The 17,111-nt window shown below is 35.7% G+C and overlaps 1 protein-coding gene and 1 pseudogene across 2 annotated transcripts; both read left to right on the top strand.

Moving 5' to 3' along the window:
- Positions 1 to 6,693: 6,693 nt before the first annotated feature.
- LOC147487441 (protein SLOW WALKER 1-like) lies at positions 6,694 to 8,561 on the top strand. Its single transcript, XM_086575256.1, has one exon. It carries the CDS (start codon positions 6,788 to 6,790, stop codon positions 8,381 to 8,383), a length of 1,596 nt encoding a protein of 531 aa, XP_086431382.1. The 5' UTR covers positions 6,694 to 6,787; the 3' UTR covers positions 8,384 to 8,561.
- Positions 8,562 to 11,406: 2,845 nt separating this feature from the next.
- Positions 11,407 to 16,649, top strand: LOC147487440 (cyclin-L1-1-like; annotated as a pseudogene). Its single transcript, XR_015203291.1, has 9 exons — positions 11,407 to 11,560; positions 12,036 to 12,103; positions 12,310 to 12,594; positions 12,703 to 13,251; positions 13,340 to 13,480; positions 13,565 to 13,734; positions 15,046 to 15,300; positions 15,385 to 15,756; positions 16,205 to 16,649. The product of XR_015203291.1 is annotated as a cyclin-L1-1-like (transcript).
- Positions 16,650 to 17,111: the final 462 nt, after the last annotated feature.

Genomic DNA, 17,111 nt, shown 5'->3' with positions numbered 1-17,111 from the left:
CAGAGTCAGTACCAATAGTTTGTGTGGGTCCTTCCAATCGTTAGAACAGAAGAATCGGCCGAGTAGTGGTGCTTTCGGGGAATGGAACAAAGGTTGAAGAGCTCAATACTAGTGGACATGATACTGGAGCTGATCCTTCCATTGGACTTCAATTAGCACTTTATGTGCCTGCTGAGATAACAACTCCTATAGTAAATAGGATTGGTGAAACTATGGATATTCCTCAATCGCAAAGAGGAGCTTCAAATAACTAGAGAGATAAGAGTAATACGGTTACACCAACACAAAGTCATCAGCCTAGAGTTATTCTGATTAACCAACTGCCAAGTAGTAGAGAACGAAACATGTATGAAGGGCTAGTTGCTGGATATGAGGATGAAGATGATGATCTCTCAGAGAATAAGACCGAGTTTTTTACGGATGCTGCTACAGTAGCCCCAACAATTGGCTTGCATAAGAGCTCAGCGCCTTCTAAGGATCAAAATCAATGGACTACTGTGAAGCCAAAAAGAAGCAAAATGATCCAAGAGCGTTCTTCAGGAGAAATAGAGCCTACGCTTGCTATGATGAAGAAGGTAAAGTCGCTAATGAAAAACAAGAAGATGAGAAATCTTGAAGACTACACCAAAGAGTTTTGGGATGATACTTTGGGACTTACTTATGTGTGTTGTGCTTGCGAAGGTTTCTTTTGCAACTATGAGAAAGCACAGACTCATCTTAGAAAGGATCATTCTAAGATTGTTAAAGAAATCATGACTAGAAAGTAGGATTATCATCTCTACTTTCTTAAGTTCGATTGTAGGATGACTAATATGTTATCTTATGTATGTTAGGTTTGAAGTCTGTCGATATAGTGTCTTTGTGCTCCTCCTTTCAATGATCTAACTCTTAGGGAGGCTTAGCTTGTAAGGTTTAACCTTTTGCAATAATATCAGGTGGGGGTATACCTTAACCCCAGCTTACTTTTTCAAAAAAAAACATTGGTAAGTCCATTGCCAATTGCGAAGCACTATTCAACCAAGTTTTTTGTAAGCTCAACTAGGAAAGTAGAGGACCAAATGATTGAATGAGGGTAGAAAACTAAGCCAACACCTTAGGGTTTATATGAATCCCCTATTTAGTTTTGTTTCCTTGGTGAACAGGAGCAGCAAAGGCAATGTAGTAAGTTGATGCCTGAAGATATATTTGGCTTGGAATTTTACTTGCTCGATCTAGACAGTATACAATAAAGTCTGCCTACTTGAATCTTCTTACATGCATGGGGGAAAGGTAAAATGGCATGGGGTAAGTACCTCGACACTCTTTTGTTGTTCCGAAGCTATTTAGTGGTAGTTTTTCCACTCAGGACAGACTAATCTAAAAGAAGATACTCACACAATCAAGCACTGATGAAGCTGCTGCCTTTGGTATAATAACAGGGAAAATTCGCATCATATCCCTTGTTCTTTGATTGCCTATTCTCTAGATCAAACAGCTGAAGAAAAGAAGAGCATGGGAATTAATCCTACAATTATGAGCTCAAACACTAAATAGTACTATTACTTGAGAAGGACAATAACTTTTTTTAGAGATCGATTAGAGCTATGTTAAGTGCATCAGTCTACGCTATATGGAATGTTGAAACTCGAGGAAATTCAGAAACAAGCAACACACAGCTCTACAAGTTGCCAATGACACAGTCAAGAAGATGAAAGACATACCTGCAGATTGTGATGGCACACCTGAGACCAGGAGCATCATTCAAAAGTTGGGATTACAAACTGCTTTGAAGCTCAGTACGCAAATTCTCTGCAGTTAGAAAAGGCCACCAGATCAGGTGGTGATGATAAACCCAGATTGATCTTTGAAGGCAGATAGCTCTCGTATGGAGGGATCTTACGGAACCGTCAAGGAGAAGTGACACCCGTGTACAAGGCAGCTCAAGTAAGAGGTCACTATTAGTGCAGGAACTAAAACGCATCAAAGAAGGATTAACCAGCCAGAATGCTGATCGAACGTAACACAAGTAGCTCTTAATTCAGACTCTTTGAGAGCAGCTAGCATTGTGAACAGCAATGGACAATACCCTTGATACTGCCAGAATAACCTTTAAGCTATCAAAGGACATGTGAATTATTTAGGTGCTGTAAAATTCAGTCATATCTATAGATGAAGTAATAAAACGGCAGCGGGCGGATTTTATTTCGAAATCTGTTGACATCATGAGTGAACATTGTGGAACGTACGTACCCCCCCAAAAAAAAAGAAGAAATTCTTGGTGTAGTAGTGGAGCAAGATGCAAATGGACATGCATATCCTAGATTTTGAATTTGATACAGGTTGGGGTCAGCCTAGGCCCTAGTAATTTCATTTGAAAAAAAAAACACTAAAATTTGTGAACATTCCATTAAAAAGTTTATACAGGGCCGGAACATTCCATTACCCATATCCAAGTTGTATATCAGCTCCTTAAATCATGGGAGAGGAATGCATACAAAGTTCTAACCCACTGAAGCCAAGGCGCTTGCTGAATGCTGATGATATTACAAGTTTACACCGAAAACCAAATTAAAGGTTTTGTAATTGAATAGGCCCTATATTTTGTGCTCGCCTTGGGCCCCAAGGAACTCAGAGCCGGCCCTGGTTGTATATCAGCTCCTTAATGGTCAGAATAACTCAACGTGTTGAGAATGAATTTTCAACTATTCCAAGTATTCCGAAAACACAAGGATAGTCTAATGAGCCGACAGGAAAAAAAATGGGCCGACAAGGAAACAGAAGTAGCGAGGGAAAACAACATTTTAAAACGGAAAAAGATAAAACAGAACAGGGTTAGTTACTGCAGTAAGCGAGGATGTTAATACATCGGATGTCTTGAAGTGGCATATATGTCAGGCAGCTCAAGCTTTCTGTTGAGGAGGAGATACATATACATCAGTCATTGCAAGAGGTACAAGGTATAATTTCTCCGTTGTTGAGGATTGATGGAAGAAGATGAATGTAATAGATTATCAATATCTATTAGGTACACTTTTTGTATCTAATCGTTCAGATTTTGCTTTACTTCAGACTAGGCGGTTTGTCAACTTGTTTTGATAGTTCTGTTATAATTATGTTTTTATCTTTCATGTACTTGATCTAGCTTGCAAGGAATATCTTAAAAGTTCTCTTATGTATGTGGATTCTTTTACCTGTTATGCTTATTAGTATTTATCTGCATGTTTATTTGTCATAATCTAAAACACAGTCATAGCTTGCCATATAGTCGAATTTGAATCGGTCAATTGTTTGTCGGGATCAATGCGTAAAGTTGTATAAAAACGTTACCTTTTAAGCAAGTAGATTAGGTGTAAAATCTCATGTCAATAGTTAGCTGCTGTTTGTGTGCACACTTGTCCGTATGTATTGGGTGAATATGGCGTGATAGGTAATGGGTTTTGGAGGGGTTCTAGGTACATATTTTATCTTGACACGTAAACAAACTCAAATCGTTAGGACATTTACAAGTTTTGGATTAGGTTAATTTTTTGTAGATATGATCTCTTAACTATACTAAACATTTTCACAAATAATAAAACAAATCAAAAAATTATAAACTTGCCAAATATAGTTAACCATTTATAAAATTTGGCTAATTGTAGACCATTCATTTTCACCATTTTTTATATTATATTTGGCAAGTTCAGAATTTTTTTATTTTTATTATTATTTGTGACAATGTTTAGAATAGTTAAAAATCATATCTACAAAAAATTAGCCTAATCCAAAACTTATAAATGTCCTAACGATTTTGAGTTTGTTTACGTGTTAAGATAAGATATATCACTAGAACTCATTCCATAGATAATAAGGTGCTATGGTGTTTGACGCTAACGGAGAGTCCTAAATGCATAATATCACCCTCAACTTTCTCCAAAAAAAAATAGTTATTCCATAATCATGTATAAGAGTGTATGTATGGTAGATGAAATGGAATCATGATTGCATCCTCTTCTTCCGATCATCTTCTACCCTTTTCATTTTTTTTTTTTTTTTTTCTTCATCAATAAAACCATAATGATAAATAAGCATTCTCTTTCCTTCACAACAAGATGCACGGATGGGTTCCAAAACAACTAAAACCAAACACCTCAAGACTCGCATTGAAAGTTTACAAAACTGGCTCACCCAAATTGTACAAAAGTGGGACATGAAAATAAGTAGAGGCAATAAAAGGAACGAAGTAAAATGGTCATTAGGCAATGGCGCAAATCATTTCTCTTCCAATTATTTTATTTTGGAGTCTAGGTTGAGTTGTGGTTCAATATGGTTGGCTAGTCGGTCTTGGGTTATTACGTGGAACTAGCATCTAGGAAGACCATTCAATAAGTATCATCACTCCCCATCAATAGTATGTTTTATTCAATTTAAGCATAGTCTCACCGTTCATCAAGTTTGAGAAAAGAGGGGTTCAACAATTTGGCTTAATACTCAATCCTCCCCTTTAAAAAAATAAAACTGGTTAATTAGAAAAAAATTATAGAAAACGAATTTCTCTCAGAGTGTTTATTGAAAATGAAGTAATGCAAAAACTTCAAAAGAGTATGCAGATGATTTGAGAATTTATTTATGTATTATTATCACCAAAGATTGCAATGGGCTTGGAGAGTTGGAGGTGTTTGCTTTCGGAGAAGAGGTTGTATTCATACAGTCTACAGTGTCATGATATATTGCAAAATATTAAGTTGATCTAGTTGGAATTTGGAGATTAGGAATTCTAAAAAAATTGTGTTTAAGTTATTGATGGATGTTTCCACCACTAACAGATGCAAATTCAGTGAAATTTTTGCTGCCATTCTAGAAGTGTGAAAATTTTGTTCCTATTTGCCTATTATGAAAGAGATTATGGAAGTACAAACTACTCAGCACCATCCCTATCCCAGAATCCAAAGATAAACAACAGGCCCAGCTATAGCTAAGTTTACTGAAAATGGCATACAACAAAAAAATATAGTTATCAATTATCACTTAATCACATATGTTTATCACCCAGGCCGGCCAGTTTTTTTTTTTTTTTTTACTTGGTTATTTGGGTGGCTCACCCTCATTCAAATTCCTAGCTCCGCCACTGGTGTTTGATGATGAAGCGTATGTTTTTATTAATCTGATAAATTCTTTGATTTTGATTGATTAAATAGAATACATAACTATGGGTTCCATAGAAACACTGCTAAAATTGTACATACTCGGGTAAATATGTAATCAATTGATTTATTTTTTAATTATTCGAATATGTTAACATCAGGTATTTCTCTTCGCCTTTATTTTATTGCTTTGTAATATAGACTGAATTACGTAGACATTAATGAAGACCATTCAAAGTCTTTAGCATTCACTTCAAATTTAGATTGTCAATTGCATAACTCTTTAACATGGGAATTGAGATAACCAGAGTGTCGAAACACAATTAGGACTATGAGATTTTGATAAATATGAATGCACCTATCACCTAGCAAGATATCCAAGGATTGGTGAGATTAAGCTCTTTTAAACTATAGTGTTCTAAACAAAAATGTTGGAAATGGAATTGTTATGCACTGGCCTAGCTATCTTCTCCTTTATATCATTCTCAGACCTCAGAAGATCTACCAGATTTATGGATATTTTAATTCAGTAGCTTAAGGTTTTACTTTTAGGTTCGTATAATGCAACAAAGCTCCAAATTTTTACTTGATGAAGTTAGCTTTGATGTTGCCTTACTCATGCCTTCTCAAGATAATTTTTATAGATAAATTTGATATATTTAACATCAGAGATATGATGACTATTAATTCTGGAAGTTTCTGTATTTTTTTGTCAATATTCCTAAAGGGTTGGCGAGTGGACTGAGACTATGCATGTGAGAATGTTTTTTTTTGCTACACTTAACCTTAATGTTAGCAATTTGGGATACGACAAAAATTCGGTATGGAAATAATTCGTGAATTATTCGGTGATTCAAAAAAACAGTACAGTTAAATATTCGGTCAAAAATTCACAATACAGCAATTATACGGTGTTTAATTAATACGCGTTTTAAATGTTTTGTTACAAAAATTCAGAAGTAAAAAATTCATGATATTTTATGTTAGTAAATATTAATAATAGTTATCATTCTTTACAACATAACAAACATATCTAAACAATTTAACTATAAAAACATTGAAACCAATTGAATGGTATACATAGGTACCTTCATTTATTTGTTTTTTGATTGAAATTACCGTTCAAATTTCAAAATACACATACACCATGACATGACAATTTAAATATTGCTCAAAAAATATAAAAGCAAAGTTTTTTGGATTAATTTATTACTAAAAATATAAGAGTGAGGGACTTAAAGTAAGAGTGAATACATACAATACATAAAAAATAACAAAAACGCAACCAAATTTTCATTCATTCATTTTTTTTTTAGCCGAATTTTCAAAAATTCATATTATTCGTTTCAAAGAAAAAAATCGCGAATTATTGCGAATCTTTCAAACATTCGGAAGTATTATACATTTTGCACTTCAAAAATTCAAATAATTTGGCGAATTGCTAACAAGGAACCTAATCCGCATTAAATAAAAAGAAGGCCCAATACGAAACAAGTTGAGTGCCAGGGCCTAAAGCTTTTCAAAGTTTCTATATATCAGACCCGGGTCGGGCCAGACCCTAAAGGGTCAATTTAGTAATTTGCTCTTCTTTCTCCTTTAACAAAAAAAAAATTGCAGCCGCTCTAAAACCCTAAACCCTTCACTCAAAAATCTCAGACACACTCCAAAGTCAAAACACTTGTTCAATGGCAGAAAATCAAATACAAACCAAAACATATCCAGTCCAAACTCGCCTTAAACCCACTTCGTCCAAACTCTCAAAATCCCCAGAGTCAAAATACTGGCGTTCATACAAATTCCAAGAAATCACCAACCTCATTTACCCAATAACATCCCTCTCCTTCTCCCCAACTTCCCCACACAACTTCATCACCTCATTCTCTGCTTCCTTAACTCTTTACAACGCTCAAACCATAGAGCCCATATCCACTTTCTCCTCATTCAATGACATAGCCTACTCCCCTGCCTTTCGTTCTGATGGTAAGCTTGTCGCTGCGGGTGGTGAGACGGGGTTGGTACAAGTTTTCGATGTGAAAACTAGGTTGGCGTTGAGGAAATTGCGTGGGCATAGTAGGCCTGTTAGGTTTGTTTCGTACCCGTGTTTTGATAAATTGCATTTGTTTTCGGGTGGTGATGATAGTTTAGTTAAATATTGGGATGTTGTGTCAGAGATGCAGTTGTTGAATTTTCAAGGGCATAAGGATTATGTTAGATGTGGGTCGGCTTCACCGGGGAGTAGTGAGTTGTTTGCTACTGGGTCTTATGATCATACGGTTAAGATATGGGATTCTAGAACTAGTAGTACTAGTATGAAGTATGTTATGGAATTTAATCATGGTAAACCGGTTGAGGATGTTGTGTTTCTTCCTTCGGGTGGTTTGATTGCGACTGCTGGTGGTAATAGTGTTAAGATTTGGGATGTTATTGGAGGTGGGAAACTTGTTTATACAATGGAGAGTCATAATAAAACTGTTACTTCATTATGTGTTGGTAAACTTGGGAGAAATGAGGGTGAGGAGTATGATCAGTTTAGGCTAATGAGTGTGTCTTTAGATGGGTATATGAAAGTTTTTGATTATTCAGCATTGAAGTTGACGCATTCTATGAGGTTTCCACAGCCACTTTTGTCAATTGGGTTTTCTCCTGATTGTTCTACGAGGGTTATTGGTACTTCTAATGGTGTTATTTATGTTGGGAAAAGGAAGAATAAAGAGACTAGTAATGTTGAGAGCGGTGTTGGGGAATTGATTGGTTTTAGTTCTGTACCGGAGCCACAGAAGCAGGTTTTGAGACCAAATAATTTCCGTTACTTTAGTCGAGGCCAGAATGAAAAGCCTTCTAAAGTGGATCATGTTATTGAGAGGCCAAGAAAGCCAAAAACGGCTGAGCATGATAAGCTGTTAAGGAAGTTTAGGCACAAGGAAGCTCTGGTATCTGCATTAAACCGGAAGGAACCACGAAGTGTAATGGCTGTTTTGGAGGAGTTGGTGGCTAGGAGGAAACTTTTGAAATGTGTCTCAAATTTGGATATTGAGGAGTTGGGATTGCTCATGAGGTTTCTGCATAAGTACACAACAATGCCAAGCTACTCAGGTTTCTTAATAGGATTCACGAAGAAGGTTCTTCAGATGCATGCCGAGGATGTTAATGCATCGGATGTCTTGAAGTGGCATGTCAGGCAGCTCAAGCTTTCTGTTGAGGAGGAGATACATACACACCAGTCATTGCAAGAGATACAAGGTATAATTTCTCCGTTGTTGAGGATTGCTGGAAGAAGATGAATGTAATAGATTATCAATACCAATTAGGTACACTTTTTGCATCTAATCATTCAGATTTTGCTTTACTTCAGACTAGGCGGTTTGTCAGCTTGTTTTGATAGTTCTGTTATAATTATGTTTTTGTCTTTCATGTACTTGATCTAGCTTGCAAGGAATATCTTAAAAGTCCTCTTATGTATGTGGATTCTTTTACCTGCACTTATGCTTATTAGTATTTATCTGCATGTTTATCTGTCATAATCTAACACACAGTCATAGCTTGCCATATAGTCGAATTTGAATTGGTCAATTATTTGTCGGGGATCAATGTGTAAAGTTGTATAAAAACGTTACTTTTTAAGCAAGTAGATTAGGTGTAAAATCTCATGTCTATAGTTAGCTACTATCTGTGTGCACACTTGTCTGTATGTATGGTGTGATAGATAATAGGTAATAAGGTACTATGATGTTTGATGATGAAGCGTATGTTTTTATTAATCTGATAAATTCTTTGATTTTGATTGATTAAATAGAATACAGAACTATGGGTTCCATAGAAACACTGCTAAAACTGTACGTATTTGGGTAAATATGTAATCAATTGATTTATTTTTTAATTATTCGAATCTGTTAACATCAGGTATTTTCTTCGCCTTTATTTTCTTGCTTTGTAATATATAGATTGAATTACTTAGACATTAAGGAAGACCATTCAAAGTCTTTGGCATTCACTTCAAATATAGATTGTCAATTGTATAACTCTTTAACAAGTTCAACAATAGTACATGGGAATCGAGATAACTAGAGTGTCCAAACACAATTAGGACTCTGAGATTTTGAGAAATCATGCACCTATCACCTAGTAAGATGTCCAGCGATTGGTGAGATTAAGCTCTTTTAAACCATAGTGTTCTAAACCAAAATGTTGGAAAGGGAACTATTATGCACTGGCCTATCTTCTCCTTTATATCATTCTCAGACCTCAGAAGATCAGTAGCTTGGGTTTTTACTTTCAGGTTCGTATAATGCAACAAAGCTCCAATTTTTACTTGATGAAGTTAGCTTTGATGTTGCCTTACTCATGCCTTCTCAAGATTATTTCTATGGATAAATTTGATATACTTAAATTTGATTGCGATCCTTATATATTTAAGTGGAGTCCCACGTTAAAGAAATTTTAGTTTATCATTAAGAGATGTTGAAGTATATGTTCTCTTGCTTTTCTGAACTTCCCAATAATATATATGCAATGAAATTTTCTTTATGGCGAAAGGTATACCTTAGCTGAAATCTATATAGATTTCCAATACTACGTACTTTATTATCTCTATCTGAATTTTATGTTATGTGGCTTGAAGTGTTGAAAGAAAGGACCTTTTGGTGCTTATGGGCTATGGCATCTCCCTACTTTGAGAAATACGTATATACCAATAAAATTGTTGTGTGTCATGAGATTTTCAATCAGATACAAACTTCTATATAGAGACATTACATTTTCATGGCTGATCTTTCATTCATTTAATCATTTCAGATACCTGTGAAGATCTCATACTTGAGCACATTTGTTTTCACTCCCTATACAAATTTCTATGTTTCTATTTCTTTTTGGTGTCATCTATGGTGTAAGTGCCCTAATAGGTAACCAAGGTCTTCATGTTAGTACCAACAATCTAATCTTAGCTAGGAAGTTCTCCATGACCTAAATATTCTTTCAATTTGATTTAGTACATTATAATTTTTATTTCACTAAACATAGCTAACTGTGTTCTTTTAAGTTAATTTATCATCGAGGCTTTTTAAAATGGAATACGCATGCTGGCTTGAAGAGAACCATAGGGCGTTGTATGTGTGAGCTATTACATACTCTAATAGAAAAAAGTCAAAAAGAAGATACATGGTTTAATACATAGCAAAGCACATTTAGTTACTTGGTTTGTTTCGAAGGTGTACCCTAAAATTTGATACAAAACATCAACTTTTCCGTTCATCCTTATTTATATTTGGTTTGTGAGGTTGGGGTGATGGTTTTCTTTTGCAAATATTTCTTTAATATTGTAAGTCACTCTTTTATATATATGATTAACGAAAATTAAGTAGAACCACAGAGTTAAAAGAACTTCATTGGTTATATTGATTGTGTATGTGGTTGACTAAACAATTTCATTCATTGTCTTGCATTGGTGTCTAATGCCTACAGAGTATTGGTCTATTGATACTCTATGATCATTCTCTTATATCTTTTAATGTTAGCAGTAGATGATAATTGAATTTATAGTCGGAAATCCCTTTTTATTTTTTAATTATATATATATATATATATATATATATATATAATGATTTAAAACATTATATATAATGATTTAAAACATAATTTTTTGTGCATATGATCTACTAACCATAAAGAACATCTCGACAAGAATTCAACTCGTTTGATATCCTCTAACTTAGATAAAATTGTTTTCCACTTTTGAAAATATATATAAAGGTCTAGAAATGTCTAATTTTTGCAGTCATCTTTTGCCATTGTTAAAAATTGTCAAACGAGTTGAATTTTTGTAGCGATGTTCTTTATGGTTAGTAGATCATATGCACAAAAAATTATGTTTTAAATCATTTTGCATGTGAAGTTGTGGGTGTTTTAGATTTGGTACTTATTTAAGGTCCTTTTAGGAGCCGGGCTGTATATATATATATATATATACTCTTTGCTTTAGTACAAATATGGTTGCTTAACTTAATATTCAGTTATTTGATATCTGATTAGAGAACTGGAATATGCATCAATATGCTATTAATCTATAGTTCAAATTCAATTTTCGATATGCTCTGAAATGTGTGGTAGAGACCTATCTAAGTAACTGGTTTGGTTTGGATGAAGCAAATAAACCTTGGTGTTGTATTGGTGTTAGAAAGGTAAGGAAGTATATAGCTTAGGTCTCAGCATTATTATGGATCATCTTACATTTTGCAGGAACAGATCATATGAAATGTTACAAGTTATTCAAACTTGATTCCAATCCATGTTTCGTGGAGGATGTTGTTTAGTTTGAGGAATTTGTTGTGTCATTGCACACATGAAAAACATCTAGCAGATCGAAAATTAAAGGGACTGCTGCTGTTCAACTCGGTTCATATCACGCCAGTTGAGAGTAATCCCCATATGAGGTATCCTTGGCTCAAGAAGCACAATTTTTACAGGTTCGGTAATCTCTTTTGAATCAATTTCTTATATATATGCATTTTGTAGTCAATTATACAGGTTTACAACTCCGTGGATGATACGGTTATTTTCAAAAGAGAAACACATTATACCAGTTCCATGTAATATTAAGGTGTTGCGGCTATTATCAGTTTATCACATATGATTGAATATTAGCAGACATCATTGGATATATTTGGATCTAAATTTCGGTTAATGGCCTATCTGATTTTGCTTATCGAACCTTGCTTGGGCTTTTTCAACATCTCATATACATTATCATGTGACTATGAAGGCTTCCGGCGAAATACTTAGCATGAATGAAGTAAATTACTCATGCTTTGATATTGAAAAATACCAATTGATGCATGTCAGCCCTTTCGTGTATTTTGCTACCCATGAATCTCAAAGCTTAGGTGCAAATTGACTGCTCCAAAGGCTGATCTCAAAGCTCTTTGCTTTCTTCTTCTGCAGGCCATGGATTGAATGGAATTTTTTTGTTGACTTTCATCTTCACACCTAACTGTCTCTCTTCAAATCATGTAAGTGGATTTTTATTTTTATTTTTTGCTTGCTATTTCTTTCAATTGGTTGAATTAGTATGACCCTTAATTATTCTTGACTGGCTGATGTAGTATGAGGACAAGATTTTCTACTATATCAAGTTTGTGCTTGATAATTGATATTGCACATATCCAAAGAGAGGTGAATATTTAAGCTAGTAACTGAATGAGAACTTTTCCAACAGGTTGGGAAAGGTCGGATATTGATCGAGAGTGAGAGAGTGGCACTCTTGGGCTATGGAACAGCAGTTCAAAGTTGCGTAGCTGCAGCTTCCTTGGTAGAACAGCATGGTTTGAGGTTGACAGTTGCAGATGCACGCTTCTGCAAACCACTTGATCAAGCTCTCATTCGCAGGCTAGCTAATTCACATGAGGTTCTAATCACAGTAGAAGTGGGATCAATTGGAAGCGTTGGGTCTCATGTTGCTCACTTTTTGGCCCTTAATGGCCTTTTTGATGGCAAATTGAAGGTAAGCAAGTACACAACTAATCATATCATCAATATGCTTTCAAGAGTTTGTAGGTGCATTAAACTATAGCTGCAATACTCACACTGTGACTTGAAAACTTTTGTGCAGTGGAGACCTTTGGTTCTTCCTGATAGGTACATTGAGCATGGATCACCTGTGGATCAAATGATGGAAGCTGGAATGACACCATCTCACATTGCAGCAACCATTTTTAACCTTCTTGGACAAACAAGGGAGGCGCAGAGAAAAAAATACGTAAAAAGAAGTGTGGGAATTTTTCCCTTAACCATGTAAAGTTAAAATACTATGTGAACTAATAATTCATGACATGATACATATTTAATTCATCAAAGTGACCAAATCCAGTTCATCAAGCAGTGGAAAGAACAGCTAACTCCAATACATAGGGAGCAGAGGATAAAGAATTGACAGAATCCATGTTTCATAGAAAGCATTTGTATTGCTACTATGCATGAAACATCAATATCTGCTGAACAGTAAAGAAAAGCTTCTATTATGTTTTGTCCATTGGATTTTTTTGTTTATTTGTTTTTTTTTATTATTATTACAAACAGACCTCACGCTCTAATGGCTACAGGCCAAGTTCTTTTCCATCGGTTTTACTGCAAGAAGTCATTTGCCCGGTTTAGTGTGAAGGTGTGTATTTTACTTCTTCTGTATTTGTTTTTTGCATTGTTAGTAGATAGCTGAGTTTATGACATACTTTATGGTTATAAATTTGTAGAGAGTGGCTGTGAGCTGTGTCTGGCTTGCTTCAAAACTGGAGGAAAGTCCTAAAAAAACTAGGCATGTTATCTTGGTTTTTAATGGAATGGAATGTCGAAGAGAGAATTTACCCATCGAGCATTTTGATAATTCATCAAAGGTTAGTCTGAAGCAGCTTCGTTCTTCACGTGGCTTGTTCCAGAGTAACTGTATATTGTTTTTTCATATGTTTTCTCTTGCACAGAAATATGTCTACTTGAAGCAAGATTTGATCAAAACGGAAAGACATTTGCTCAAAGAGATGGGGTTTATTTGTCATGTTGAACATCCTCACAAGTTTATATCAAACTACCTTGCTACCCTGGAAACACCTCCAGAATTGAGACAGTAGGCTTGGAATCTAGCAAATGATAGGTAATCTTTTAAATTACTTATAGGTTTTACCTTTATCGTGCTTGGTTTTTATATCTCTTACTCTCTCCCTACCTTATCAGTGTGGAGTTTTGATGGTGGGTGTGTATACAAGACAGTTTGTTTTCTGAACTATGTCGTACTTTTTTAAAAGCCATGGAAGACTTTGCTTACAATAGACTATTTCGCAGTACATGCAGAAAACATAAAAAACAAGGTTGCTAGGAGTGAAAATAGTTGCAGGTCTTTGTCAAAGGCGGCCCAAGTGGTTAGTTGTCCCTGTGCCCCGCCCTGCCCGCATAGCTTGTTAGACACCCTTTTAAATAAGCATCACACTATATAAACATGGAAGCATATTTTTGACATTTAGCTATTCTCCGAGTAATGAATGGTTAAGACCTAGGATTCCAGTAGATCTTTCATCAAGAGGGGAACTACCTAAAGAGTCCCTAACTGATGAACACAGAAACTCCACATCTGGCAAGAAATTCTGCAATGAATGCAATTTTAACCGACTGATTTCCGTCAGACACAAAATTAACAATGAACTTCCTCCTAATGGTTAGTCTCTTTGTAAGAACTGCACTCCACATAAATAAGGAAAAGAGGGGGGGGGATGTTGCCCTTTTTGATTGCCAAATCTAATTAAGTAGCTGGGAAACTTTGGGCTGGGAATAGGTTGTCTGTCAATAAGCAGCTGGGAGCGAAGCACGGAATATAACGATTTGGAAGAGAATTTTAAGTCTAGTCAAATGCCAAAGTCAATTCTGGCGAAATGTCGGGTAGGAGAAGAATTGAGTATCTTTTGTTGCATGTTTTCAATAGTGCGCTAAAATTTTTAGAAGGCAACAAGAGCACGAATTAGGATAAGTTTTTGATAAACAGAAGACCTATGTGGCTATATGAAGAGAGGAGCCACTTTTTCGGCAGATACATATGTGGACGTGTGTACATATGTACATTCAATTATTTAAATGCACACATTTTTCAATTGCAAAATAAAATTCTGCTCTGAACAAATGGTCCAACACTCCTTCAAGATAAATTCAATTTAACGATGAAAAGATATCATGGTTACACTGATGAAGCAAAAAAAGCAAAAGCATCAGAGCAAATTTAATTTATTTTTATTTTTGTTTTTAAATGAGTATTGGAAATTAACAGGATATTGATCCATACATGTCTCACAGGGTCCATCTTGTTAGCATATGTTTTCTTGTTTGATTTCTCTCTTGGTAATTTTGATCAGATTTTGTTTGTTAATCTAATTGAACCAACATTGACCATGTTTCGATTTTTTCTGTATTTGTGCAGTTTGCATACAACTTTATGTGTGCAATTCAAAAGTGAAGTTGTCGCTTGTGGAGTTGTATATGCAGCTGCATGCAGAAGTCCCTCTTCCTGAGAATCCCCCCTGGTGGAAGGCCTTTGATGCGGATAAGTCTGGGATTGATGAAGTCTGTAGAGTTCTTGCTCATCTATACAGCCTTCCCAAGGCACAATATGTACCAGTGTGCCAGGAAGGAGACTCGTTTACCACATCAATAGGAATACCAACCGATCACAAAGGTGACTGTCATTTTGTAGATCTACTTCAGTGGAAGCTCTTAGATTGATGAAGTGTAACCATCTTTTTACTTTTTGTTCAGGAAGACTCGCTGAATGGTGAGGCAGTTCTTAATGATAAACTGGATCCTGATGGGTCTAAAAATTTAAAAGTCAAATTTGCACTGGAGAAACTGAAGGAGTCTAAGCAGAGTGATGATGATACCAAGAGTGCCCATTGATGGAGAGGCAAAGAGAAGACCCTGTGCTGAAGTCAAAGGCAGACCACAAAACAGAGGTGACTGGAGAGAAGATCAAGGAGAAAGAGCGGGAAAAGGAGAGGGAGAAGGAGAAATTAAAGGCTCGAGATAGGGATAGGGGCAGGGACTCTGAAAGGGAACGTGATAGAGAGATTGTGGAAAGGGACAGACAAACTCAAGGAGAGAAGTCGTCGATCAAAGGATAAAGGAAAAGATTCAGGTTTGACAGAATTTCTTTAATGCACAATATTTATTCCACCCACACACACACACACACACACACACACACGCCTTTAATATTTTGCGTTACCAAAGCTTTTCTGTCAAATTACCGATACACGGGCCATGTTAGTGGGTCATGATATAGAAGCAAAGACACAGCATGACCCCACTATTGAGAGAGTAATCTTTTTGGGCTCTTTTGATAGGAGAGAGATTTTGGAAGATTTTCATCTAAATGCAACATAGGTTGTTGTGAAGTTCTTATCTAGTAGAATATTTTTTATTTTTTTGTTGTTACTATTAGGAGAGAGATTTTGGAAGATTTTCATCTAAATGCAACATAGGTTGTTGTGAAGTTCTTATCTAGTAGAATATTTTTTATTTTTTTGTTGTTACTATTATTTTGGTAAAAGATATCTGCGTTTCCGAAACTTCACTTTTGACAGATCGTGGCAAGTACAACGGCTATTCATCAGGGGAGAAGGATGGATATTCATCACGAGTGAAGGATCGACACAGGCACCATTCATATACATGCTGCGATACTTGCCTGAATTTCTCTGTTTTTGACTACTATGGCCCTATATATAAGTTTCATCAAAATAACTTCCATTTTCCTGTATTTACTCTTTTGCAGAATTACATTTGAATTGCTGTCTTGTAAATTGCTATCTGGTAGTTTTCAAATTCATTGACATTTTATCTTGCATAAATTGATAATTGCGTGATGATCTGCCATTTTTAAGATTGTGGCGGACTGGCGGTATGTTGTAGGCTTGTAGCCATGCCTATGCTTTTTCATACAGACAACCATCTTGTTACTTGTATCACCATTGTGCGTCTGTGCTAACATCACCATCAATAAAATTCTCGTCTGGTTGGTTCCAATGACTTTTGCTTTCAATGTGTTTCTGTTGGTTGATATGATAGTCTCGTTCTTTACCGTACTACATATTGCACCAGTTCTTTCACTCTGAGTGCTTGATGGCAGTGTGTTTGTTTCTCCCTGCCACACAAAAAAGGCAAAATCCTTCTCACTGGAGTTACTTCCACTGTGTGGAGTGAGCTTATGCGGATGGACCAGTGGTTGTCTTCCATATTGATGAATCCAATGTTGGGTTAACTAGTATTACCCCGCTACTAGATGAGTCAATTAGGATTTCCTTTTTACTAGATGGGGAAATTAGGGTCTCTCCCCTAAGTACACAGAAAAAAAAAGTCAATTTGGATTGACCGTGTTTTTTTTTGTGTGTATTTGGAGGAAAACCTAATTTTCCATCTAGTGGGGGGGAGAATCCTAATTGGCTCATCTAGTGGGGGGTAATATTTGTTAACCCGACACATATCCCCCTC

This window comes from Coptis chinensis, chromosome 7, assembly GCF_015680905.1.
Source record: "Coptis chinensis isolate HL-2020 chromosome 7, ASM1568090v1, whole genome shotgun sequence".
Taxonomy (NCBI): domain Eukaryota; kingdom Viridiplantae; phylum Streptophyta; class Magnoliopsida; order Ranunculales; family Ranunculaceae; genus Coptis; species Coptis chinensis.
The sequence above is the reverse complement of the archived record's forward strand: the minus strand, read 5'-3'. Positions and strand labels throughout refer to the sequence as shown.